The sequence below is a fragment of the Mangifera indica genome, chromosome 20 (assembly GCF_011075055.1).
Source record: "Mangifera indica cultivar Alphonso chromosome 20, CATAS_Mindica_2.1, whole genome shotgun sequence".
Classification (NCBI taxonomy): domain Eukaryota; kingdom Viridiplantae; phylum Streptophyta; class Magnoliopsida; order Sapindales; family Anacardiaceae; genus Mangifera; species Mangifera indica.
The window spans coordinates 242,556-270,104 of record NC_058156.1 but is presented as its reverse complement, the minus strand read 5'-3'; the positions used below and the strand labels follow the sequence as shown (position 1 = coordinate 270,104).

Genomic DNA, 27,549 nt, shown 5'->3' with positions numbered 1-27,549 from the left:
TGAGGGAATGCTAAAATGTTGACATCATCATCCGCACTATATGATTATAACAGTGAGACATGATAGTTGAACTAATACCAAATGATATCAATCTCATGATACCCATATTCCAAAATTTAGCTATATATATTGGTATCTTCATGGAATCAAAAAAAATCTCAACATTAAAGGCAAATTCAAATTAAGTTAGTTTAAACTCGTTTGTTCGCTCAACTCAAATAAATTTAAAATGAGCTTGATTTAAGTTAGTTTAAGCTGTAACTTAAGGATTTTATAGTGTGGGGCTTAAGTTTAAGTTTGGGGGTGCTTGGTTTGCCAAACTTACAAATATAAAAAAATTTGATTCGAATCGATAAAATAATATCATTTTTATCAATACGCATAAAAACAATTTTATTTTGATCAATTTTGGCTTGACTATAATATTGTAGCCGAATTCCAAATATTTCTGAACTCAAACTGATTTGGAAAAAGTTTAACTATTTCAAATTGAGCTGAACTCAAACTTAATGAGGCTAGAGCTCGACTCACCTGAAATTTCCCCTAGCTTAACATTCATTTATACCCAAAACCACAATAATTTATTAGGGAAATGAGAAATGTCCACGATGATGGGAACTCTCTCATTTATATCAGTGTTTTTAAAATTAGATTAGAGTACTTGATTCGATCAATTAAATCATAAACTAATTTATATTCTGATCTGATTTCACAATATATATAAATATTGCCTTATTTGAAATTCAGTAGAACTTGATAAATTTGTTGGACAAAAAAAATATTTAAAACCAATAATTTATAATTTTTTAATTTATATAATAAAATGTAAATTATTTAATTAATCTATTTGAAATTATGCTTCACATATTTTATGTTAAAAAAATATAATAAATATTTATTCTATTAAAAATATATATAATAATTTGAAAATAAATTAAATTGATTAATTATGTAATTGAATCAATTAAATCATAAATTAATAAAATGAGTAATTTGATGATTGATTCAGTTTTAAAAATATTTATTTATATCAACATCATAGCAAGAACAATATATATGATTAATTTTTATGTATTAATTGTAATTAATAAAAAATTCCAAATCGCAAATGAATTTATTTTCCAAAACCAACAAAAAGCAAAGAGAAAAGAGCTCTCACTTTTTTTTTTGAAACTTCTTTTGACCGAATCGACAACGAGGAATCGGTTTGGTTCATTTCAGGTTCTGAATTTTTCTCTGCATATACTATCTCTTGCTTTGCTTTCTCTCTCTCTCTATCTCTTTTTCTTTCTGGAGCTAAAATTAGTTTGAATTGACTGAACAAAAATAATAATTGCCTGAAGTTTCCGTGGGAAAGTGATAAGTGTTTGTTGACCAGCTACTGAGTTGACTAAAAGTTGTTATCTCCGTGTTTGGTAGGTGAGAAAGTTGAGGAAACTGAATGAAAGTAGTGTTTTGAATATTTTGTTCTGAGTGTGATTTTTTTCAAATTTTTATTTAGTGATTTTATGAAACAAGATTGAAATTCACCTAAATAAGCGATATAGTTGTCGTATTGATTTAATTATGTTTAGTTGATTCTGGGTTTTATTTCGCTAGAAGAGAAAATGATGTTGCAATAGGATTCTAACAATTGTTACTTCTTTGTTAGCTTCGTGTAGCTCTGAAATGAATATTTGAGTCAATTTTTATTTCACAGGTCAATTGGGGTTGCTTTAAATGGCATTTGGAAACTGGGTTTGTAATTCTATTTTCAATTATCGTGTCAGTAGTGTAGAACTTGAGATCAGGTTTCTTATTTGAAGTTGTTAAGGTTGCTGGGTTTGGCAGTTGAATTGTTGGTACTGTGATGGGCTGTGAGTGTTCAAAGCTCTCCGCGTGTTGTTTGGATTATGGCGGAGCAAGGCCTGAAGATCATGATGATGGTAAGTGAATTGGGGATTTGGTTCTGGTTTCTTTGTTTCTGCTACTAGGGGACTGATTGTTAGTTTTGAGTTTTTTGGTGGTTTGCAGAAAACGAGGAGCAGGGTGAAGCCGATGATGTGCCAGTGTTTTTTGAGTACTCTTTTGAGACACTCAAGATGGCTACATCTGGATTTGCTGTAGAAAATATAGTTTCTGAACATGGAGAAAAAGCTCCGAATGTGGTTTATAAGGGCAAGTTGGAGAATCAAAGGCGGATTGCTGTTAAACGGTTTAATAGGTCTGCGTGGCCTGATGCTCGACAATTTTTGGTAAATACATGTTTCTATATATAGCATTTTGATATTAGAGCTTCATCATTTCTCATCATCCCCTTGCTAGCCCAGTCTGTATATTCGTTGTCATGTTTTAGGTTGAAAATTTTGAGTACTCATAATTCACTATGTTGCTTAACTGTGGTCTTTACTCTGTGTTTATCGTATAGGGCATGTCTGAAGTTTTCTACACAAATGACCCACTTTTCTTCTCGACTCTACTGTGTTGAGGCATAAAGTATTGCCATTTTTATGTTTATTTGATGGACTTTATAACAATTAGTAGTTCAAGATGAACTCTTATCTGTTGTATGGTTATTGTGATACATTGAAAAGATTCTATCATTTGCATAAATAACGGTCATTCAAAATAGTTCTCTTCATGTTTGACTGAAAGCTTATGGTATTAATAGTTGCTTCTGTAGTTATCTTTTTGTCCTTGCATAAATCTTTTAGTGTGTTAACATTTGACTTAATATTATTTTAGGAAGAAGCAAAATCTGTTGGTCAGCTTCGAAATCATAGGTTGGCAAATTTACTTGGTTGCTGCTGTGAAGGTGATGAAAGATTACTTGTTGCTGAATATATGCCTAATGATACACTAGCAAAGCACTTGTTTCATTGTAAGTTTGGTTTTTTATCTCCTTCTATGAGAAATTTATTATTATGATGCTCATTCTTATGTATGATCTGGCAGTTATCATAACTCTGTCACTACAGTTGCATTTTATGAAGCAACTAGCATTAATATTCTTTTGCTTTTCCGGATAAGGTTTATGTCAGTTGCATAAAAAGATGAATAATTTACTCTTCATATAGCCTTTCTTCTTCACTTCACTCTATTGTAGATACAATCTTTGTTATGATATTTGGAGGGCCATATGGTAGTGGTTTTCTTACTTGGAAAGATTCTGTGATACATTCTATTTTTAACACTTTTTTACATTAGGGAAAAGTTCATTCCATGACTTTCTCGGTATAGTTGGACTTTTTGACAATCAGATTTTTTATGCTATATTCTGTTTATGTTTTTGTTTGTTAATGTCAGTACATGAGACTTCCTTAATATGGAGTTTGTGAAATATAATTGGGCTTCCATTTGTATTCCTTTGCATTTTTCAGTTGGCTCAGTTGAACAATCATAAATTACATTATTTGACTTTACAGTTGACATTCACTTACAATTTATTCAGGGGAAACACAACCAATGAAATGGGCTATGCGCCTAAGGGTGGCTTTACATCTTGCTGAAGCTCTAGAGTATTGTACCAGTAAAGGGCGTGCCTTATACCATGACCTTAATGCATATAGGATTGTCTTTGATGATGTAAGTATGTTACTTCTATAAAATATATCATTCATTTTCTAAATAGGATTTAGCATATTTTGTTTTATTTATCAGGATGGCAACCCTAGACTCTCATGCTTTGGCCTGATGAAGAACAGCAGAGATGGAAGAAGTTACAGTACAAACTTGGCTTTTACTCCACCTGAGTACCTGCGAACTGGTAACCATAAAAGTACCCATAGATATTTTCTGTTCATTTATCATCTATTTGGATATCTTGGTATATCTATGGTACTGGCAATTGAATACCAGGTTCTAGATCTGATAATCTAAGTATTTTAGTTTGTTAAAATATGCTTCCTGCCTGTGCCACTTTTCTGCCCCACTTTGGCAACTTTATTATTATTTTGTATGGAAATTATATGACCTTGACGGCTTATTAAATGGGTTGGTCATGTTTATTCCAGAATAAAAACAAAAAATTTATTTCTATCATATTGAGCTTGGATTTTAGTCAATTATTAACACAGTCATCAATAATCTCTCTCTTTCTTTCTCTCTCTCTCTCTCTTTGCTGCCCCCATAAGTTCTTTGTTAGACCTCCCATCACTAAGGTCTACAAACGTAAGCATAAGGGTGCAAGCATGGGAATGTTAAATTGTGGTAAGGTGGAAATGTTAGTGACTATAACAGAAAAAGGGGACACATGGGAAACAAAGGAGACCGGAAGGAGTGTGGGCACAATGTGGAAATGGGAATAAGACACGAAAGGGAGAAAGGGAAGACAGAGAAGAATTTAGAAATTGGTGGCTGTAATCAGGGAGGAACTTTCTCCTCGATATTGCCAGATAATTTTCTGTAGGTCTCTAACATTCTTACACTTGTATTTCGGTCTTGATGCTGATGTAATAATTTTTTTTCTTGCTGCCCCCATAACTTAGAGGTTAGATGTTCAAACCTTTGGGACACTTACTTGGATATAATTATACTGTAAGTTTCCTGGTTGTTAAGGTTATAGGTTTCCAAGTAGCCCCTAATTTTGAATTGTATGAATATTGGAAAATTGGAGATATTTATGGGTACTAGGAAAGAAAAAAGGAAAGGTGGTCAAAAGGTATTGGCACTTTCTTACATCTTGATATCTTGGATAATGAATGGAGTTCTATTTGATAGTTTATTAACCGCTTTAAATTCCTTAGCTTATATGATTGTTTAACTGTATGCGATTCATGGATTCTGTGTGCATATCTAATCTCATATCCTTGTTACTGTTTTGATTGTTTCCCATTGATTTCTTGTGCCTTATATAATCCCTATATCGCATTCTTTCTGCAGGAAGAGTAACTCCAGAAAGTGTAATATACAGTTTTGGCACCCTTTTGCTTGACCTTCTCAGTGGAAAACATATTCCTCCAAGTCACGTAAGTTCTTTCCAGCTGAGACCATTACATACAACATAATACATCTCTCTCCTCTCTCCTTGCACATATTCCTTGTGCATATTCTTACTGGCTATCAACTGTCAGTTACTGTTTATTTATCTTTTTAATGATTTTGCATGTAAACTTCTTTCTGCTTTAGAAATGTAATTTTCTTTTGTTTTTAGTTCTATTCGGTGCCTTTGTGGAAATTTGGACTGCCATTGTATATAGACATTATTTTTTCAGATCTTTGTTAAGAGTCAGTGCAGTACTTGAATGACTAATCCGAATTCCTATGGCTATTGATTTGAATGTGATTTTAACAACAATTCCAGAAGTTATATATGTGACAGTCATCCTGATTGTAGTCCTGTCTGATAAACTTGAATGTATTTTATAGTTATGTTTGTTGCTTGGATATTAATGCAAGCATGAAGGGCTTTTAAAATTGCACATATAACATTCATCTACATTGTTTCCTTTAGGCGTTGGACCTAATACGGGACAGGAACATTCAGACACTGACAGATTCTTGTTTGGAAGGCGAATTTTCTCATGATGAAGGAACTGACTTAGTGCGTTTAGCCTCAAGATGTTTACAATATGAGCCACGAGAACGGCCGAATCCGAGGTCATTAGTTGCTGCTTTGGTTCCTCTTCAGAAGGATACTGAGGTTGGGTTTTTTTTTTTTTAAAATAATTTTTTAAGTCAGTTCAACATTCAAAGACACTGCCTCTTCTTTGTTAAAGTCATTAGAACCATTAAGATGATGAAGTATAGCCATTATTATGAAAAGCTTATGATTGATTCTTGTTACTAATATTGTCTTATGTGGCCTGCCATCTGCCTGTGGAGTTTGTCTAAACTGGTCCTTGATAGGACAAAAAGGCAGTTGGTTAATGTTATGAGCTTTCTGGCTCCAGAATATATTAATGTTCCCCAAAAACGATATAATATTCTCTCTCTTTTCATAGTTCATTGGCTTTGTTGACTCTTAAAATTCAAATGATACTTGTCTGTTACTGGAATTGTCATTTTGCAGGCCCCTTCTCACGTGTTGATGGGCATACAGCATGATGCTGCAGCTTTATCTCTATCACCACTTGGTGATGCTTGCTTAAGAATGGATTTGACTGCCATTCATGAGACCTTGGAAAAGCTTGGATATAAAGACGATGAGGGTGCAGCTACAGAGGTTTGTTCCCACAGTTTGGCCAAAAATTTATTTTTTGGTATTTCAGTTTGTTAATATGGTCATAATGTAGATATTCTTTAAAATCTAAGCCTAATATATGTTTCTCTGGTATCAATGAACTTCGTTTTGCCTTTGGTGTCTGCTTGTGGTTGTATTCCTTTTTCAGCTTTCTTTCCAGATGTGGACCAACCAGATGCAGGAAACATTAAATGCAAAGAAAAAGGGTGATGCTGCTTTTAGGCACAAAGATTTCAGAGCCTCCATTGAATGCTATACACAGGTTAAATTGTTTCTCTGTTCTTTTTTCTACATGCCCTTTAATTTTCCAAGTAATAACAGCGAAAATTAACCAATTATTTTGTTGCCTACCTTAGCTCTAATTCACACAAACAGTAAAGCCCCAACGGAAAGAACTGCTTCAAACTTTATTTCACATGCTGTAGAAGTGCCTTTCATTTGCTTCTATCTTTGCATCATTGTTTTTTCTCTTTATTTACTTTAAGTCCTTTGTTGTTGGAGAATTTCACTATACATGTATTTGTCAGTTAAAAGGTTAAATAGTAATGGTAGGTGTTATGGTGGTGGCAGCACAGTTACTTTTGTTCTGTTTTGTTATTTTCTTTTCCCCCTCAAAGTTAAATAGAATTGAAGGGAAAAGATTAGTGTCCTGACAACAAGTTTCGTTTGATGATTATTATAGCATATTTTTTTGGCCCTTCAATAGACATGTTTTTTTCTACAGTAATATAGTAGTTCCAATGTTGAGCTGGCAGTTTATGATATTTGCAGTTCATTGATGTTGGAACAATGGTATCCCCCACGGTTTTTGCACGTCGCAGTCTGTCTTATCTGATGAGTGACATGCCACAGGAAGCCCTTAATGATGCATTACAAGCCCAGGTGATATCTCCTGTTTGGCATATCGCCGCCTACTTACAAGCTGCTGCTCTTTTTGCATCGGGGAGGGAAAATGAGGCACAGACAACTCTGAGAGAGGGTTCTATCTTCGAAAATAGGAGGAATGCTAATGCTTGATGATAAGAGAAAAATGAAGTCGAAATAAATCTTTGATTAACACAAACGGCATATACATGGTTCTCACTTCTCAATTTCAAGACAATGACGAAAAGATTTCTGGATCTATAAAGCAGACCACGGAGTTGCACAAGCCGAAATGGTCCTGATTTACTGTACACGTGAGGTGGTGGGGTTTTGGTCTTTTGACACATATTCTTTCACAAAGTTATTGGATGGGTTGGTTTTGGCTGGATTGTTGGGATAATTGGGACGGTAGTGTTTATTTATCAAAATCTGCCCTTGTTTTCATTTGACTGCGGACTTTGAATACAAGAATATTGGGGAATAATTTAGACTCTTGGAATAGAATTACATTACATAATGTTTGTAGAGGGTTTTGAGTTTCTTCTAAGGTTGCATTCAAAGGATGAATATGAGATGATGTTGTGGCTGTAACTTATGTACAGGACTCCTGCTTATGACTCGATGGAATTGTCTGTTTTTTGTGTGATGTTATTTATTTCCTCATCCATAAATTTTTATTGCTTTCTAGAGTCATGTAAAATACATGAATATAATTTATTTAGTTTCATAGGATCCACATATAAATCATAGAATACTGAATTTAAAATTATGGATTATAGGAATAGTTGATTGTGTTGAATCCTCGTATAAAAATTTCTAACATCCAATAAATTTGTTTTGCCTGAAGTGGTTTGCCCATTTGCGGGTAATAAATGTGAAGCCATAGAAATTTTTTAGTCTTGCTATGATTAAATACCGAATTGAATAACAGAAGGGTAATTTTTCTAATTGAAGTCAAGCTAATTTCATGCATAAAACTCGGAAGAAAAGTGGCTGTAATTTTGGTCTTCATTCATATATCTGGATTGTCCCCGAAATACTATCATCTTCAATCATCTTTTCCTTTTTTCTTCAAATCTATTCTTAGTTACATCACACCCTGTAATTCACATTCTCCATTCATGTTCAGCAATATTTACCTTCTATTACGTTTCATCTCTTTCGGACGTCAAATTTTCTACCTATATGATCCTGAAGGATTAGATCTTTTTTCTCAGAGAAAAATTTAGATAAAACAATAAGAAAAGAGAACATGTCATTCAATGGCACTCATCCCAAGTGCAAGGCTTGTGATAAGACTGTTTACTTTGCTGAAATGATAACAGCTGATGGAGTTCCTTACCATAAAACCTGTTTCAAATGCAGCCACTGCAATGGAGTTCTTCAGGTTTAACCTTAATCTCTTCTTTCTTATCCTTTTTTTCCAATGTTTTCCAAAACAGACCATGGCATTGACCTGGTCAAATGGCCAGTCCAAGTCTTAATCAACGTAGGCTGATGATAAACAATAAATGTTTCCCAGTCTAACGATGACGCTCCATTCCAGGTCCTGGTTAAACCGTTTCGACCGAGGGGTGTGGTTGGATTATAAAATAAAACACTGGTTTTTTTCCATTTCAGTCATGATTTTTGAAAATGTATATTTGTGTTACAGATGGGGAGATATTCAACCATTGAAGGAATCTTGTACTGCAAGCCTCATTTTGAGCAACTTTTCAAGGAGACTGGGAGTTTTACAAATAAATTTCAAGGTCAGAAAGAACTAACTTTGTTAATTGTACCATCACAGATTACATTTTCACCAATTCTTTTATTCTTGGGCTAATACATCTACCTTTTTTTTTTTTTAAATGATTGTTCAGCCGCGAAAACTCCAACCCTGGTATTTAAATTCTACCCACTACTTCATATATGTTGTATATATTTGTATTATAATATCTCATGCATTAACAATAGATATAAATACGAGTATAAATATTATCTAAGGGCCGACTCGAGCTTGACTATAGAAAAGTTAGCTTGAGTTAGCAATGAGGTGATAAAAAGGTTGCTGAAAAGTACAAGAGAAGAAGAGTAATTGGAAATGAAGAATCAATAGAGAAAAAAAAAAAATCATCATAGTAGATTATAAGTTATTGGAAAAAATGCGACCCAAGTTAACTCAAACTTGAGATTGGGCAATCCAACTCTAGTTCAACTCATTTGAGATGATTTGAGTTCAATTCGAATGTATTTTTAGATTTAGAATCACATGATGACACATCAAAATTGTCTCTTGTTCATACCCATTATTAATGCATGTATGAACTCAAATATTAATTGCTTGAATCTGCAGACAAAAAGCCCCAGCAAACTTTCCTTCAAGTTCTCTGGAACTCAAGACAAGTGTGCATTATGCAAGAAAACAGTATACCCTCTTGAGAAGGTCGGTTGGTCAGAGCTTGTTAATTACTGAATATGAGCCTAAACAAACTCATATGCACCATATTATTGGATGATATGATTGTTTGTTTTTTTAATCGCTCAATCATGTGTTGAGACACATCATTACAAAATTAGTAAATTTTGTCATAATGATTGATTTCTGACGCTTCTAGTTCTGGATTGTAATCAAAAGGTGACTGTGGAAGGAGAATTTTACCATAAGACATGCTTCAGGTGTTCTCACGGTGGTTGCTTTCTAACGACTTCTAACTACGCCGCCTTGGACGGTGTCCTTTACTGTAAGCCCCACTTTACACAGTTGTTCAAGGAGAAGGGCTCCTACACTCATCTCAACAAGTGTTCTTCAACGAAGAAAATGGACGTCCCTCCTATACCAGACACTGCAAAACCTGAATCTGAACCAGAACCCGAACCAAAATCAACACAAGATGCAGAAGCCACATCTAAGTAATCAAATCCATCTCAGTTTGGCTTCAATAGAACTCCATTCCTGTAGATGGAATAATGATTTAATTTCCTCATTATTTATTGAAAATTTTATTCTAAATGGGAAGGCCAGGTTTTCTACAGGCCAATTTGTTCTATATTTATACAATTTCAATTCTATCCAACTCCAGATCAAACATACATCAGGTCTAATTAAATATCATGTCAAAATTTACGAGTTAAGTTTTAAATTCAGTTTGAAAATAATTTAATTTAAATTAAGTTTGAATTCAAATGTTCAAATCGAATTGAATTCGATTTATTTTAAAACGAGTTCAATCTTTGGCTTAAACTTAACACACCGAATTTGAATAGTTCAAATGGAATTCCACCCTAAATTCAACACTTCACATATAAAATTAACTTTTTAAACTCTAAATTTATATTTTGATTTATTATTATAATTTATATGTATTATTTTATTTTTTGTATCGTTTATTAAAATTAATTAAAATTCAATGTAGGCCCATTAATTTGCTAAAGTTGGCTTTAATCTGTTCGGCCCAATGAGTTTACTGAAGCTTGGGCAGCTTCAGCCTCATAATAATAAATCATTCATTACTCGGAGATTTTTGTGTTCCTGTTGGTGTTATCATGTCAATTTCCTCCGTAAGGAAAATTGTGTGGAGAGGAGACTGTTTCGGCTGTAGTACCAGAACGAAGAGAAGAACCGGATACCTATCAAAATTGGTATTAGAGCCACTATCATGTTTCTCGGTAGAAATTCGAGAAATTGTTGAGTTGAATGAAGTTGGTTTACAAAAGCCGAGAACTTGAGTCTAGGGCAAAGGGCAAGAAATCGGGTTCATGTATTACAGGCGAAAGTCAAGAAAATTTACAGTTATTGGTTTACGTGAGAGGATTCAGAAATATGGATTAAAGATTACGATCGGTGAACAAAATTACTTTGTTTGTAGAATAAATTAAAATGGTCTTGGATCTAGTTCTCGGGTCGGTTTTTGAAAAACAAATTCGAGGTAGAAGCCAAAATTGAAACATAGTGTATTTGGGTATTTCAGCTAGAAATGAGAATTTTAGTCTGAATTTAGGCTTTTTAATCCTAACAAAAAAGATTTTTTGATAAAAATATAATAAGGGATGAAAATATGAACAAAAAAAATCTTTACAATCGAAAACGAAGATATATATATATTACCGTCTTGCCCTCGTCTCTATTTCTATCCATTTATATTAATATCTTTACTTAAAATACTAACATATCTTTATACTTTTTATATTATTTATGTTTTTGAAATTTATTTATATTTTTGTTATACATATTAAAGTAGTTAATATATAATATTTGTGATATTTAAAATAATAAATTGGTTTTAATTTTAATTAATTTTATTATTTAATATATTTATATTATTTTTATAGGATATGAGAAATAAATTTTCTTTTTTTATAGGAATTAAGATAAAAACGGGCACTGGGGCAAGAACGGAGAGGATGGGGAGGAGATTATTATTCACATGGAGAAGACGATAAATCATTTTCATCTCTATAATGAGGATGAGCTGAAGACAGAACTAGATCCCCTCCCCACCCTTTCCCGATGCCATCACTAGTTCCGGTTCATACCGGTGTGTATACTCACTCCTAGGTTCTGGGTGGGAAAGTGTAATTTTTATATTTAATTGGTAAAAATGATCTCAGGCTAAATTTTGGGTGGGCAATGGTGATTAACTTCTAAGTTACGTGGCGTTTCCTGATTGGAAGAAGCAGCATCAACATCGTACCTTTCAACCAACTCTCTGCTTCTTCGCGCTAAGAATTTTGATTCATTTTCATCATCAATGTCTTGATTTCTCTTCTCGTTACAACAAGTAAGAGTTTTTTCAAATATTAATTTAGATCTATTGAATCGTTTTTCATCATCAATGTCTTGATTTCTTCTTCATCAATTGAATCGATTTTCAAAGCTTCATTTCATTTCCATGCAAGTGGAATTTTATTTTCTTGTTTCTTTTTAATTCTGGCTTTGTGTATAAAAAATCGACAGCAGAGCTTGACTTATTTACAGTTATGCCATGTTTGAGTGGTTTACATCTTGAACATTTGCAGTGATTAGTTTCAAAGGTTGTTTTTTTATTCTTGGAATAATAGCATTATTCATTTTCAGAATCTTAAAATCATCATCGGGTGACATTGAAATCTTAGCTTAGGATTCTATAGAGATGGGATTCATGTTTGATTGTTAAAATGGAGGGAAAGATGTATTTTTTTCTCATTTGATTAGCCATATGTGAATCGATTCATGCTATATATGCCGAAAGATTGAATAATTGTCTTGTTATGATGTTTTGAAAGAGAGTGGTTTCTTGACTTGACACATTGCAATTGTTTTTCAAAATTAGAGTTTCGAGATTTTGATGTAGTCATTTTTGTATAAACATTCATCCTTGTACTGAATCTTGAGATTTCGTTTACCTGTGCATGTTAGAATTATACACATGTCTATAGTCATTTACTTTGACGTACTTTTTGGGATTATTTAATTAAAAAAAATTTCAGATACACAGTGGCAAGTAAAGGAAACTCAGGAGACAGTAGAACTAGGGGGAGCTCGCTGTCATTGTTCATTATATTTGGGTTATGTTGTTTCTTCTATATCCTGGGTGCATGGCAGCGAAGTGGTTTTGGGAAAGGTGACAAAATTGCTATAGATATCACCAGACAGACAGATTGTGGTATTCTCAACAATCTGAATTATGAAACTCATCATGATGGAGATGATGAGGCAACAGGTGATTCAAAATCTATGGTCCAGGATTTCAAGCCATGTGATGAACAATACACTGATTACACACCCTGTCATGATCAAATGAGGGCAATGACATTTCCCCGGGAAAACATGAACTACAGGGAACGGCATTGTCCTCCTAAACAAGAGAAGTTAAATTGTCTTATTCCGGCTCCCAAAGGATATTCAACTCCATTTCCTTGGCCAAAGAGTCGTGACTATGTAACCTACGCAAATGCACCTTATAAGAGCTTGACAGTTGAGAAGGCTGTTCAGAACTGGATTCAGTATGAAGGCAATATATTTAAATTTCCTGGTGGAGGAACACAGTTTCCTCATGGGGCAGATGCATATATAAATGAACTTGCATCTGTGATCCCAATGGATAATAGGATGGTTAGAACAGCTCTTGATACTGGATGTGGGGTAAGTTCAATTCTATAAACAAGGTTGTTCACTTCAGCACAGATACACATGTTTCCTTGTTGGGATTTTACACCTTTTATTAATTTGTCTTTTATTTATGATTTTCTTATTAGAATAATTTGCATAGTTATGGACCTGTTCTTCCGATTTTAGAATTTATTGTTTTTCCACTTTTATCTTTTGCTCATTTTTAGTCTGTGAAGTTAATATACAATTAATGGATTCAGCGTTTCATTTACTTCAACTGATTTATGGTTGGTGAGTAGGTTGCAAGCTGGGTGCATACCTATTTAAAAAAAATGTTATAACAATGTCATTTGCACCAAGAGACTCTCATGAAGCACAGGTTCAATTTGCTTTGGAAAGAGGTGTACCTGCAGTTATTGGTGTCCTTGGAACTATAAAGCTACCGTATCCTTCTAGGGCTTTTGACATGGCTCATTGTTCTCGATGCTTGATTCCTTGGAGTTCAAATAGTGAGTACTATAACTTTTACAGATTAATAGATAAGGCAGTTTATATGCAAACCGAAGCTGAAAAGTGGAATACACAGTAATTCAATGAAGAGCCATGTGCAATTATTGTTATTTGATTCATAAATACTGTTAATTTTAGGGATTTTTAACACATGGATGGGAATTCTTTCTGCAGATGGAATGTACATGATGGAAGTTGATCGAGTTCTTAGACCAGGTGGTTACTGGGTGCTTTCTGGTCCTCCCATTAGTTGGAGGACTAATTTCCAAGCATGGAAACGCCCTAAAGAGGAGCTTGAGGTGGAACAAAGAAAGATTGAAGAGATTGCTGAACTTCTTTGCTGGGAAAAGAAGTATGAAAAGGGTGAAACTGCCATCTGGCAAAAAAGAAAAAATTACGCAAATTGCCAGGAAAAAGATTATCAACCTACCATGTGTCACCCCACGAATGCAGAAAATGTCTGGTAATTACTTTATTTGCCTCACAGACGTTTATTGACTAATTGCATCTGTTTCCAAGAGACACTGCATGAACCCAGCTATTATGAAAATGGATTCAATCCTGGGACAATTATAGGAGAATTGGGTTCAAGTCTTGTTAGCCACTTGGTGGAACCAAGTAATGATCTGATTTAAGGCCTACCATTTCTTGGATTTCATTTATGTGTACATTCGTGGTAAAGGATTTCAACTTACTTGGGAGGATATGGAGATCAATTAGTTTATATATTGTGATTCCTTACCTTGCTTCAGAGTATGTTCTGTTTTGTTGCATATCAATGTTCTGCTGTTGTGTAGGTATAAGAAGATTGAGAGTTGTTTGACTCCTTTTCCTGAGACTACCGGGCAAGATGAAGTTGCTGGGGCACAATGGATACCATTTCCTGAAAGACTCAATGCTGTTCCATTCAGAATAATAGTGGATCTATTCCAGGAGTATCTGCTGAGGTATACAAGGAGGACAATTGGTTGTGGAAGAAGCATGTAAATGCTTACAAGAGGGTTAACAAAATCCTTGATTCAGGGAGGTATCGCAACATAATGGATATGAATGCTGGTTTAGGAAGTTTTGCCGCAGCCATTGAATCTCCCAAATTGTGGGTTATGAATGTTATGCCTACAATAGCTGAGAAGGACACTCTTGGTGTTATTTATGAGCGGGGATTGATTGGCATATATCATGATTGGTAACTTATAAAGAACAAGGACCATATTTTTTTTTCCATTGCACTACTTGTGTGGTTCTTGCGGACTATTTGGGTTTCCAAGGGATGTGAATGACATGATATGGCCTGATTTTGTTCATCTGGATGACCTTTGTATTTTTTTTTTTTTTTTAATGTTTGCCAACTATGTACTAGTCCTATTCGTACCATTCTGCCTCTCATAAAGGCCTTGTTTTAATCTAATTGAAGCATGCATTTCTTTCAACCCACAACATCTGTTTCTTTTGGAAAGAAGAAAATGTTTCATTCTGACAGATTCACACTAAACTGTCAAAGGATAAAAATACAAGAAAAATATTTTTCCGGGGCTGGCAACTGTTAATTTGGCACTTTGATATGATTTTTCCTTGATTTTCACAGTTTTCATATTTACTTTGATCATTTTGTTATCTTTTGGGTTATTTATCTCATCATTGATGAAATTCTTTGGTCACTAGCCACACTTGCTTGAGCTTTTGTCATTCTAGAAAGTTTTCCAGGAGGAAATTCACGATCATAGTTACTTCTTATGCTATTAACATTTGGCTGATTTGGGGTAGTAATGGCTTTCTTTTCTAATTCGGCCTTTACCTGTATTTAGCTGATTTGGATGATTGTACTATTGGTAGTCGACATTTCTGATTGTCATGATAAATGGCCACTATAGTCAACATTTCTGTTTAAGATTATGGCATCTTGGATTTTCACTATTTTGTTTTCATCAATATTGTTTTTTCTTTTGATAGTTAATTGACTTTATCTTTTGCTAGGTGTGAAGCATTCTCCACATACCCCAGGACATATGACCTTATTCATGCAAGTGATGTTTTCAGCTTGTATAAGGATAAGTAAGTCTTTTATTGAGACAGCATCTTCTTTCTGATTGAAATGAATGATTTAGTGTTAATCATCATAACACAAGGAAATTAAACATTGAAGTCAAATCAATTTAATATCATGGCATATTGGCAGAACACAGAATTGGTTAACATATGCTATGCATTCAGAACTACCTAGACCCTTGAAAGTAGCCAAAATTACTTTCACGAGCTTATCTTTTTCTCTTTGTTCTTTTGTGGCTGGTTAGATTTTTTTTAAGGTTCCTATATTTGCATGCAACTGGTGCAGGTGTAATGCTGAAGATATTCTTCTGGAAATGGATAGAATTTTGCGGCCCGAAGGAGCAGTCATATTTCGTGACCAAGTGGATGTGCTAACTAAAGTGAAGAATCTAGTGAAAGCAATGAGGTGGAAGACAAAAATGGTTGATCATGAGAATGGCCCTCTCGCCTCCATAAAGATATTATTTGCTGTCAAGGAGTACTGGGTTGCAGGAGAAAACAGTACTGCATCCTCTGAGAGAAATGAGAAATGATGTGGTATGATTCCACAGGGGAACAATTTTTACTGAAGTTAACCATAGGTCTCTCCGGCAGTAGTGGCCCAGTAGCATGGCTTCTACTGCATTTAATTTTGATCTGATTGTGTTTTTGAAGGTAGATATAGAATATCTAGGTAGGATATATTATTTTATAAAGATTCATACTTCAGGCGCTGGCAAGATCCTGTTTTTATAATAAAATCTCATAATGAAATTTTGTTAGAGAATGAAAACCACATGGGACTTCTTCAAGTGAGGAGAAAAAAAAAAAAGATGGCTTGCTTTCAAGCATGTAGGACCTTGTACTCCTATCACTGGACATGCAGCCCTACAAATTTACTCATAGGAAGCCAAATGATCTTCAAGCCTCAGTATCAAAAGTTTTTTCTTTAAGTTATTTGCACCTTTCTGTGTTTGTGTTAGGAATATATAGTAAGATTGTTTTTGTATTTTGAAATGAATAAAACCCAAAATCCCACTTTGAAAGGTTCTCACACACACATGTATATGTATGTTCTAATGATATTATTTAGACAGGAGGTGAGCTGATTTAATATTATATTTATCTATTTTGGAACAAACCAAGATACAACTGTTGGGTGTGGTAGTAACTGTTCATTTTTAACAGTTGTATCTGTTCAGAACCAATATAGCTTTTAGTTAATTCAGAATCTAAAGTTGTGTCCGTTTAGAGACAAAAGTTGTGTCTATTCAGAATCAAAAGTTGTGTCGGTTCAGAACTAAAAGTTGTGTTTGTTCTAGGTTCATAAGTATTAGATTCAAAAATTTCTTGATTGTCATCTCAAGTTTCTCAGCATCAAAAATCTGGTGGTGTGGCTTCTTGTAAGTTAAGCCATAATTATGGACAGTGGAAGGAACAGTAATGATCTTGTTGAGGTCTTATTTTCTGGCATAGCAGAAGATAAATTCATACAAAAGATTACAGAATCAGTTCAGTATCAGCATCATTCTATCACTTCAAGCCCAGACATTCCATCTTCAATAAGCTTGGAGAGAAGCAAGTCCAAGGAAGCTGAAATTGGCATCTTTGAAGCTCAGAAATACTGCAATGTGAGATTAGATAATGGTCCAATTACTGTAGATACTGCAACTGCTCATGGCTACCGGAAACCAAACCAGGTTGAACTTCTCCATGCTAAAACGAAGAGCAAGCCAGGTACAGCAGGTGTAATTTCTGAAGCAAATTTGAATGGCCAAACTGCTCCATTGCCATCATATCAGACAAGCCTACCTCGAGCTCAAAGTAAGCCAAAAAGGGTACATGGAAAGAGTGGTTTTCTTGCTGGTCTTAGCTGCCATGGATCTTGTTCTGGTAAGAAATCAGTTTATGTGAGTTCAAGTGTTGAGCATGTAGTGGCAATTCAGGGAAGAGAACACAGAAAAGAAGCTACTCAAATTGTTCACAGTCCTATCATGTTGAATGGAATAAAGCTACAGCCAAGATTGAAGGTGAAAGATGAGTTCCATAAACCAGTTCAAAACCTGGCCATTAAAAGACAGTTGGAAAAGAAGAAAACCATTGAAGAGTCACAAAAATCGCTAGAGGTGTTTGGTTCACATAAGCTGAACAAGGAAGTGATAGAAATGAGTCTCGAGAGAAAATTGTCTTTGTCAAGTTGTGATGCAACTCCAAAGAACCCAAAGCTCCCAACATCTTCAATGAGGAGTCAAGAGTATGAAGATATAGAGAGTGATGATAGTTCTGATCTTTTTGAATTAGAGAACATACCGGGCAGTGGACAGGCATTCTTCACAAGGGGAACATCTGATGGTGTCTCTGGCTGCATGTGTCAGACTCCTTATGCGCCAAGTGAGACTAGCCTTGAGCAGAGTGTTGTCAGTGCGAGTGCTGCTGATTTCTCAGCTATATCAGATTATGATGAAACAATGCTCTCAGAAAATTTTAGAACCACTTCTGGTGCAAGTAAAGTTGCCACGGAGATAGAGGCGAAAACTGGCTGTTCAATCAAACTACTGGATTGCAAGAGTCATAAAGCAGTTAGTTGCTTAAGACGCTTACAGAACTGAGAAGAACAAGTTTCATCCACAAGAGCCTCACAGGCCAGTCACCCACATGCCAGTGAGGAAGCTACAAGCTGACACTGATGCAAGGTTTGATTTCCCATTAGCAAAAAATGGCTTTACCTATGGGAAGGTGAAGCTATACTTTCTGTTTACATGAAGCAACACAGTGTAATGGACGGTGATTCGGTGAAAACCGAGCTGAAAATTTTCTTTTCACTTTGAATTTTTAGATAATAATGCAATTAAGCTTAAGAATCTTTTATGTCATTGGCAAACACTGTGCTCTCATTTCTGTCTTACACTTGTGCAACTTTTTTGTATACACCTTAGTACGAGATACTTGACATGAGTATTATGCCTCTTCTTCGACTAGATTTCCATGGTTGCTCAAAGTCAGGCTTGCCACTTATTGGTTGCACCTCTCACACAGGTCATCTTGCTTCATCATTGGTTATACCCGTTTTGTTCGACTAAATCAAGTGAACAAGGTCATAACTGTTGCATTTACTTAATTGTATTCGGAGAAGTTCAACACCCCATATGAGATTAGTGATAGGCTTAGGGATTGGGTTGATGGCACGTAACTCATTGGAAATTCACATTTCAAACCACCACTTATTGAATTCGAGTCGAGTCACACTTTGAAACAACAATCTCCATGTGGATGTCAAGCAGCGCCACAAGTTCAAGCAAGCATTGCGGAGTCTAGTTTTTATCTTAATTTCAGTGGAAATTAATGAATGATGGCAACTTTCAGCAGCGCTATAAATAAGACAATGAGAACTGTTTAGGGATGTCGTTCTCGTGATAATACATGCCCATGAGCAAGTTTGGTAGCTACATTCAATTCTATAACCATCTTCTAGCCCAGGTGGATCCCATCTGTTCTTCTTCTCTTTTCTTTTCCACAAATACTATTTTTTAGGCTCTTATCCCATCCATCACATTGTGTCATTGTCAGGCATAATTGCAACCCGGGTCAAGGGGGTTTGTGGGTATAATTTGTTTTTTTTTTTAATATTTGTTTTATTATTTTCTCTGTATCTATATATATAATTTAATTTAAAAAAATATTCAAATTGTATCAAATTGGACTACACACACCTCTAAATCTCATTATCTAATAAACAATTATGAGTTAATGGGGCAACACCATTGCGGAGGGTTGAGAACAGAGAATTAAACCTAAATATAATAAAAGATTTATATATAATTTTACAATCTTAAATTATTAAATAATATGTTATTATAGCTAAACTATATAAAATCTGTCTTGTGAAGTATTTGCAATAGTTAAGCCATCAATGCAAAATGAAGAGAGAGCTAAGATGGATACTAATCAATAATTAATGGCCAAAGGACTTGTTCCCAACCAAGTTTTAACGCTTTTTCGTATATTTATCTGTAGGATTTTAAAAATTTAAATATCTATTTATCATTTTTATTAAATTTTTTTAGTTAATTATAAGAGTAAAAATATCATTTTAGTATTAATATTAAAATTAATAAAATTATATTTCATTTTCTTATCTTAGTTTAAAAAATTAATAATTTTTTTTTTTACTCAAAAGTTTGAAAACTTACAATTCTCTCCCTAGGGTTTGATTTTTTCAAATTCGATAATCACTCTGAGAAGGCCCTCGGCTGGCCTTTCCACCACCGTCCTCCTCAATGGTTTCTTACTGTGGAAACCACCAAAAAGCTAATTGAAATGGTTGGCGACATTGCACAAATGATGCATAGCTCTATAGGACGTTTGATTGTCTATGTGTCCATTAGATGACATATAGACATGTGTGTCATCGGTTGATGCACAAACTATTGAACGTCGCACAAACGGTTGGACATCACATAGACAACTGGACATAGCACAAATCTGTGTGATGTTGCTGCCCATTTGACTAGCTTTTTGGTGGTTCCCACGCTAGAAAACCATTAAGGAGGAAGGTGGTGGGAAGGTTGGTTGACAACCTTCCCAGAATAATCTCTAGATTTGAAAAAATCAAACTTTAGGAGAAAAATTGCAAGTTTTCAAACTTTTAAGTAAGAGAATTTGTTAGTTTTTTAAACTAACGGGGGAAAATGAGACGTAATTCTATTAATTTTAATATTAATGGTAAAATAATAGTTTTACTCTTATAACTAACTAAAAAATTTAACAAAAATTAGATGATATATAGATATTTGGATTTTTGAAACGCTTTAGGTAAGTGTTTGGAAATGTACTAAAACTTAGGCGGGAATAAGTGTTATTGCCATAATTAAACTACATAAAATCTCTACTTTTGATGTAATACATTAAAAGGAAAAAGACTATTTCCCACCCAAATTTTAGACTAATCTCAAACCTATATCCCGGGAGATGAAAAACCCCAACTTTCACCCATAGCCAAACTCCTGTTAATTTTTTCTGTTAAAGGGAGGGGCAAAATAGTTATTTTACTATTTATACTAAAAAGTTATAAAGTTTATTACTCCCTGCGCCCCCCCAGGTTTTAGAAACTAACATTTCACCTTTACTTAAAGTTTTTAAACTTTAAAAAGTAACATTTTCACTCCCAAACCTAGGGTTTTCATATTTTTTAAAACTTAGTTGCCCCCCATAATTTTCAAAATAGTAGTTTCACCCCCATTCTTCAACTTTATCATTCAATGTCATCTCCGACCTTTTCTTTCTCTTGGTGCGATAAAAAGATCTCTATCTCCTCGTCCCACGATGCGACAAAGAGACAAAGATCTCTTCGTCGTACCACCCCAGACGACAAAGGATGACACTTTGTCACGTCGTCTTTCGTTTGTTTTTTTAGATCTGGATGATGCTTCATTATTTAGATTTGGACAATAAAAGGTCGTCCTTTGTAGTCGAAAATGAGAGATCGATAGAATACGTTTGTTGTCGGTGGTGGTCAGAGAAGGAAGCAAACCCTAGGGATAAAATCTAAACTTTTCAAACTTTGAAGATGAGTTGAGGTGTTAATTTTTAAAACCTAGAGGGGGTAAATGATAATATTTTAAAGTTTATAAGTAAAACGATAATTTTATCCTTATCTTTAACTGAAATTTTGGACAATAGTTTGAGTATGAGTGAGAGTTAGAGTTTTTTATCTTTTATAAGTATAAATTTGAAAATAACCTAAAATTTGAATGGAAAATTGTCTTTTTCCCTACATGAAACCACAAATCTTGAAAATATTGTGAAGGAGCCAACAGAGTTGGATTGATTTTAAATAAAATGCTTTAAATATTAAAATGTAATAATTGTGATTGGCCCCTCTCACCAATTGAAGAATGCATCTTATCAGTAATAGCCTAATTGATATCTCTTAAAGCCCAATTGGCAAAACCCAAGTTTAGTCAAATTTCATGCATGCCCTTCTTTTTTAACACTATACATTTCCCAACAAATTCCGGCCTAGGGTTAGAACTCGAGTTAAACTAGTTAGAGTTCGAATTTATATTTAATTTGAATAAATTAAACTTAAATTAAAATTTTAATTTAATAGTTCTCATTCTCCAACAGCTCTTTTTCTTTTGCTTCTTTTTTGATAATTTTTGTTATTTTCCAATAATTTTATTTATTTGATATTATAATTCACTATTCGAGCCAATTTCAGCTTGTCATTTTATCTTAAAACTGAATTTAAATTGATATTTATTTGAATTTACTTCACTTCATCCGTTTGAAGTTCGAAGGGTTAAAAAAGGCATACTGCCCAATGTTAAGAGAATCTCAAATTTAAATTACTCAAATATCCCTAATTTAGAATCAATGATGACAATACTATCCTTTATTTCACAGTTGTCAGGTTTTGGTTGGTTGAATCTTTGCACTTGCCTGAAACTGTCACATAACTTATATAAACTTCCAAAGCCCTGACCCATTTGTACTTTTTCAGTCCACTTTCTCATTCCACCCACGTACAAAGGCAAGGGAGAGTAAAGTGAAGCAAACCCACTAGGGTTTTAGACAGTCATAGAGAGCGGGAGGGGGATTTAGAGTTAGGTTTTTTTGTTATTAGCTACCAAGAAAAGCATGGTGGCAGACCAGAGCAAGAAGACCAGACTAGAAGAAGAAAACGCCGAGCAAATCGACTCAGAACTTGTTCTTTCCATCGAGAAGCTTCAGGAGATCCAGGATGAGCTTGAAAAGGTTATATGTTTGCAAAAATATGCTAACGTTTGTTTTTTTTCCCCTGTTTATGTTTTTTTTTTTAAGTATGCTACTGTTTTGGTTTCTTCTTTTCTGAAATTTTATTTGAATGTGTTGCTGTTTTACATTTTATTTGTTATCCGTCAGATGTATATGGTTCTTTCTGCCTTGTTTGTGATTGATCTATAAGTTACTTTTTTACCGATGAAACCGCTCAGTGAATCAGAATGAAACAAAATTATTTTATTTGAGCATAATTTGAAGTGCCTAGCTATGCCAGTTCTTTTTTAGAGGGCCTGTGAAATAAATTGATTTGACGTTTCTAGGCAGTGCTGAGAGGAAAAGATGTATAACTGCTGCATTATACACAAGAGTGTGGATTTGATTTGGTCATCTAGGATGCATTAAGCCTAAACAGTAGTGGGTTTTTGTTTATGTCATAATATGGCTGAAAACGTTTTGATTGATTCATGCTAATTGATCGCATTTATTCATTCTCGACTGTCATATGTTTAATTGCCTGAAGTTTCAATTTACTTCAGGTTAACATCCATTTCTATAGGAATGTGTTTTGAGTATGAACATATTCACTCACAAAATTACTATTTAAATTTTAATCTTATAAATGTTTCTTTTTTCTGTCATTATCTAGATCAATGAAGAGGCAAGTGAGAAAGTTTTAGAGGTGGAGCAGAAATATAGTGAGATACGCAAGCCAGTCTATGATAAGCGGAATGACATCATTAAATCCATTCCTGACTTCTGGTTAACTGCTGTGAGTAGTTTGTTCTTATTTTTTTTTTTCACTTGGGGAGAACTATAACTCATTTACTGTCATGATAAAAAGTTTGTTGTGCTTGACTGACTTGCTTCTCACTCTATGCAGTTTATTAGTCATCCGGCTCTTGGTGAACTTTTGAGTGAAGAGGATCAAAAGGTTTGAATGTTGCTCTCTTATGAATTGATGTTGCATTTTTGCAATTTTTATTTTTCGGCTTCGGTTTTTGTTATCTTAAGAAGTTGAATTACTATTATGTTCTTAGACTTATTTGAGCACATTAGCTTTTAACCATGATGCCTGAAAAGTAATTGTCTATTTCTTCAATGATTTGTACTTCTGCTAAAGAATTTTAATTTTTCTTCCATTACCTTTTTTACCTGGATAGATATTTAGGCACTTGAGCTCTCTGGAGGTGGAGGATTTTAAAGATGTCAAATCAGGATACTCTATTACATTTGTGAGTTTCTTTCTACTATCCTTCTTAACTTTGCGAACAATTAAACACTCACCTTTTGAGTTAGCTTATATTGTAGCAATGTCAATTCATGCACTTTCTTGATTGCTGGATGTACTGATGTGTTTTTATCTGTTTTTTTTTTTCCTCAGAACTTCAACCCTAATCCTTATTTTGAGGATACCAAACTTACTAAGACTTTCACCTTCCTTGATGATGAAGGTTCAGTGAAAATTACTGCTACAACAATCAAGTGGAAAGAAGGAATGGTGAGTGTTTTTTCTGTTCAGTGCTTTCTGAAAAGTGTTTTTGTTGTTCTGCTCTGATTTTGATTTGATTATGCTCCTTCTGTATAAAGGGTTTACCAAATGGAGTTAATCATGAGAAGAAAGGAAACAAGCGGCCATTTGCTGAAGAAAGGTTGGATTATTATTCATTGGCAATTATTTTTAATTCAGAACTTCTATTTCATTGTTCTAGTTTCTGTTTGTTTTTCCTGCATTAAGGATTCATTCTCAAGACATATTCAACCATGTGTAATTAGTTGCTTCTATAATTGGAATTTAGTAAGTTTGATGAAGGATGATTACTCTTCTGATTTGGCGATTTCAAAGTTTTTAGAAATGTTTTATGTGGCAGAGAATAGTTTGCTAGGGGTTTAAGATATTAACTTAATGGTCTGATTAGGTTTCTGTGTTTCTCAGTTACTTGAACATTGATGGATGAGTACATTCCTTAACTTAATGAATGTACTAGTTATGTAGTATGTACTATTTGTTATCAAGGTTTTAATGTTTGTCTAAGGTTATGTTTTCATCAATAAACCTAATGTTGATGGAATAATAGGCTTTATTGGTCATGCACTTCTGTGGAGAAGAAATATTGTTTTTATTGTCTATCTTTCTATTATATCTCATTTGTTTATATGGGTAAATTGAATTTTAAAGCTAGAAATAACTGTGGCATGGTGTGCATTGAGAACATGCTTTCAAAGTATGTGTCAAGCTAAGAATGCTGTGCATTGGCAACATTCTTCTTGTCGAATATACATAACTTTGGTATCTCTTTTGTCAAACCTTTACATTCTGAATTTGACATTTGCACATCTGTACTCAGCATCTTACCTTTGATATTGCAACTGTGGATGCAGTTTCTTTAGCTGGTTTAGTGATACTCAGGAGAAGGAGACCATGGACGGCATGCATGATGATGTAAGTTCCATCACCGTCTACAAATTGATTGTAGAGATCCATGACAAATGTTTATATTGATTATAGAGATTCTTGAATTGAGTTTGTGTTTCCTCTAAAATTGCAGGTTGCAGAGATCATCAAAGAGGATTTATGGCCCAATCCTCTTAATTATTTCAACAATGTACATTCTTTTCTTTCCTAAGGGCAATTTTTCCCCTTTTCCTTTGTGTTATTTGAAGTTTGATTACGACCTGAAATTTTGTTCTGCTTCCCTCTCTAATTGTAATTTATGTGTTTTAGGAAGCCGATGAAGAGTTTGAAGGGGATGAAGCCGATGAAGAGGTAAATGAAAAGTCTCTTTGAATAAAATAGGAATAGCAAGAAGATATTACCAGTGCTTTTTTCCCCTGAATTTCCATTTGAAGATGCCTGGTGTATTGCCTTATTATGAGTCAGTGTTCATAGTTCTTCACTTTCATTTTTTTAAACAGATTAAATAAAGCCTGGTTCTCATTGTTTATCAAGTTCAATTCATATTTTCTAGCATCATTGAGTGTATGTTTGTAGCACTTTAACAAGTTATTGAAGAATTAAGAACTGAAAGTGAGGTAGAAATATGGACCTTTTTCAATCTTAAAACATCTCTCCATTAAGAAATTAGGTTTAATTGGTACATGTTACTAATCTGAATCGTTAAGCCATGTTACTGATCTCTGGTTTTCAAAGTAAAAATCAAAGCTTAAAGATATCTGTATCCATGTGATGTATTTTTGAGTTTAGTATTTTAGATGGGCTTTAGGTATAGAGCTCCAATTAGGCCTAAAGAAATTATGCCTCTATAAATCTCTATAATGGTGTAAGTGAAGTTTATCTCTTGTAACATTGGAACAGTGCAATCTTGTGTTGCATACAAAGAATAACTTTTGAGGCCCTATACCTCTGTGAGGGAAACTTGTTGAATTACAGACAATTATCCTTGTTGATTTCTGGGTTCCATCGATTGACAGGGAAAAGAAGACAATGACTCTGATGATGATGAGGATGATCTAGAAGATGATGATGATGAAGATGGTGACGAGGATGACGACTGAGTTAATCTTCAGTCGAATCAAACAGTCACTTGTATGAGCTTTCTTTGCTTGGGTACCAACATATTGTAAATTTGTCTCTAGTGGTTTCTCTAGTAAAGTGATGGGGAGGGTGACCAACTTTGACTTTTTTCATGATAGTTTTCTTTATTGTGTAAGCAACATCCATAGTCAACAGGCCATGGTTCACTGTTATTTAATTTTAAAGGCCCTTCTATCATGTTTTCCTGGTAAGTTTATTTTTGTGGGTTCCCTTCCCTTTGGGATATGCTTGTCAGCTGGTGGTGTTTTTGTTCTTTTTAATTTTGTTTGAAGCTCCACCAATGAGGAAAAACCCAGTTAAACTATTTTTGTTCTTTTTAATTTTGTTTGAAGCTCCAACAATGAGGAAAAACCACAGTTAAACTATGTGGTGTAAAGATGCTTGGGCATCTTATTCACACACATATGTATATATCATAATCCAAAAGGATTTATGGATATTAGGGGGCACTGATTGATGGCTATATTTACTCAGACTGGCAAAATCGGAAACTAATGTCAAATCCGGTGGACTGTATTGGATGAATTATGTTGAACCATGAGGTGTTGGGCATATAGGATGGTAAGCTGTCTTCTTCATTAATTCAGTGGCTTTTTGGTATCGGAAGACATAAGAGCAATGAGATGTGGTCTGAGAAATGGCAACCAAATTTGAGCGAATGGATGGGTGGATGGATGAGGTCCACAATCAACTTGCATGACACCAAAACAGAAACTATCGGTCTCTGTATGCTGTCGCCACCTAACGCCCCATGCACGTAGATTGTTCATCTTTCAACACTCAACCTTAATCACGATTACATGCAGGTCTGGTTCAAATCATTTTTAACATTATTTTTCTCACAATGATGAGAAAAGCTGAACCTTGTTGCCCTTCCATGCATCTTCGTGCCTGGAACTGGTAGATCTGACACCCATTCAGAGAAGAATAATTTCTATTCTCACTTGTTTTTTCATCCCTTAAACGGAAGGAGAGAGAGAGAGAGAGAGAAGAGTAACCCTTCAGAGTACAAAGTGAATTTATGTTCAGTTCCAACAAGCAGATTAAATTGAAGCTTAAGTTCGGTGACTCATTAGTGGTTTTTCTTCTTCTTCAACCATGACTTGTAATCTTCTCTAATATCATATTGTTCATAATTTGAACTTTAATATGAACTCGTTTGTTCCAAATTCTTACCGGGCTCGAACTAACCTTAGTAAGTATGGGTTTGACTAACTCGAATCCACCCCAGATCACACCTGCATATAGGAGGGAAATTGAAGTTTATAACTCCCTAATTTAAATTATTATCATATATTGTACTTTTCAAATGGATATTTATGTGGGTTACTGATTCAATCAATTTAATTTGTACAACACAAGATCAAATGTATCTAAATTGATGTACAAGTGTGATCAGACATACCATTAAATCAGACAAACCATTGACACAATCATTTAACTGAACAACGTACTCCTTACCAAATGCAGAATAAGAAAATGTCTGTCCATTAAATTGATCAATCCACCGAATAAGAAGACTAGGAATAATTTTCCTTTGAACAATAAAATAAAAAATAAAAAAGTATTCATTTGAAGAAACTCATGAAGCAACACCAAAGAGTA

At 34.2% G+C, this 27,549-nt stretch overlaps 4 protein-coding genes and 1 pseudogene across 11 annotated transcripts; all 5 read left to right on the top strand.

The window, feature by feature from the left end:
* Positions 1-1,087: 1,087 nt before the first annotated feature.
* LOC123204090 (serine/threonine-protein kinase BSK8-like) lies at positions 1,088-7,675 on the top strand. Of its 8 annotated transcripts, none has more exons than XM_044620638.1 (12): positions 1,088-1,221; positions 1,700-1,737; positions 1,831-1,925; positions 2,014-2,234; positions 2,725-2,860; positions 3,431-3,564; positions 3,640-3,745; positions 4,861-4,946; positions 5,432-5,620; positions 5,990-6,142; positions 6,309-6,422; positions 6,932-7,675. In XM_044620638.1, the coding sequence occupies exons 3-12, from the start codon at positions 1,850-1,852 to the stop codon at positions 7,175-7,177; spliced, it is 1,461 nt and encodes a 486-aa protein (XP_044476573.1). In that variant the 5' UTR covers positions 1,088-1,221; positions 1,700-1,737; positions 1,831-1,849; the 3' UTR covers positions 7,178-7,675. The 8 variants fall into 8 exon arrangements, with proteins under 8 accessions (XP_044476573.1, XP_044476576.1, XP_044476579.1 ...); XM_044620641.1 differs by having other exon boundaries at positions 1,814-1,925; XM_044620642.1 differs by lacking the exon at positions 1,088-1,221 and adding an exon at positions 1,246-1,415.
* A 601-nt stretch (positions 7,676-8,276) lies between these two features.
* Positions 8,277-10,022, top strand: LOC123204094 (LIM domain-containing protein WLIM2b-like). The gene is made up of 5 exons (XM_044620646.1): positions 8,277-8,411; positions 8,679-8,775; positions 8,887-8,906; positions 9,360-9,449; positions 9,642-10,022. Exons 1-5 carry the CDS (start codon positions 8,277-8,279, stop codon positions 9,918-9,920), a joined length of 621 nt encoding a protein of 206 aa, XP_044476581.1. The 3' UTR covers positions 9,921-10,022.
* A 2,963-nt stretch (positions 10,023-12,985) lies between these two features.
* Positions 12,986-16,425, top strand: LOC123204092 (annotated as a pseudogene).
* Positions 16,426-16,787: 362 nt separating this feature from the next.
* Positions 16,788-18,502, top strand: LOC123204093 (protein PHYTOCHROME KINASE SUBSTRATE 1-like). The gene has a single exon (XM_044620645.1). The coding sequence runs from the start codon at positions 17,051-17,053 to the stop codon at positions 18,236-18,238; it is 1,188 nt and encodes a 395-aa protein (XP_044476580.1). The 5' UTR covers positions 16,788-17,050; the 3' UTR covers positions 18,239-18,502.
* Positions 18,503-22,131: 3,629 nt separating this feature from the next.
* Positions 22,132-26,121, top strand: LOC123203879 (NAP1-related protein 2-like). The gene is made up of 10 exons (XM_044620344.1): positions 22,132-22,385; positions 23,038-23,160; positions 23,272-23,322; positions 23,552-23,623; positions 23,773-23,889; positions 23,979-24,040; positions 24,771-24,831; positions 24,938-24,994; positions 25,114-25,155; positions 25,821-26,121. Exons 1-10 carry the CDS (start codon positions 22,269-22,271, stop codon positions 25,902-25,904), a joined length of 786 nt encoding a protein of 261 aa, XP_044476279.1. The 5' UTR covers positions 22,132-22,268; the 3' UTR covers positions 25,905-26,121.
* The last annotated feature ends 1,428 nt before the right edge of the window (positions 26,122-27,549 follow it).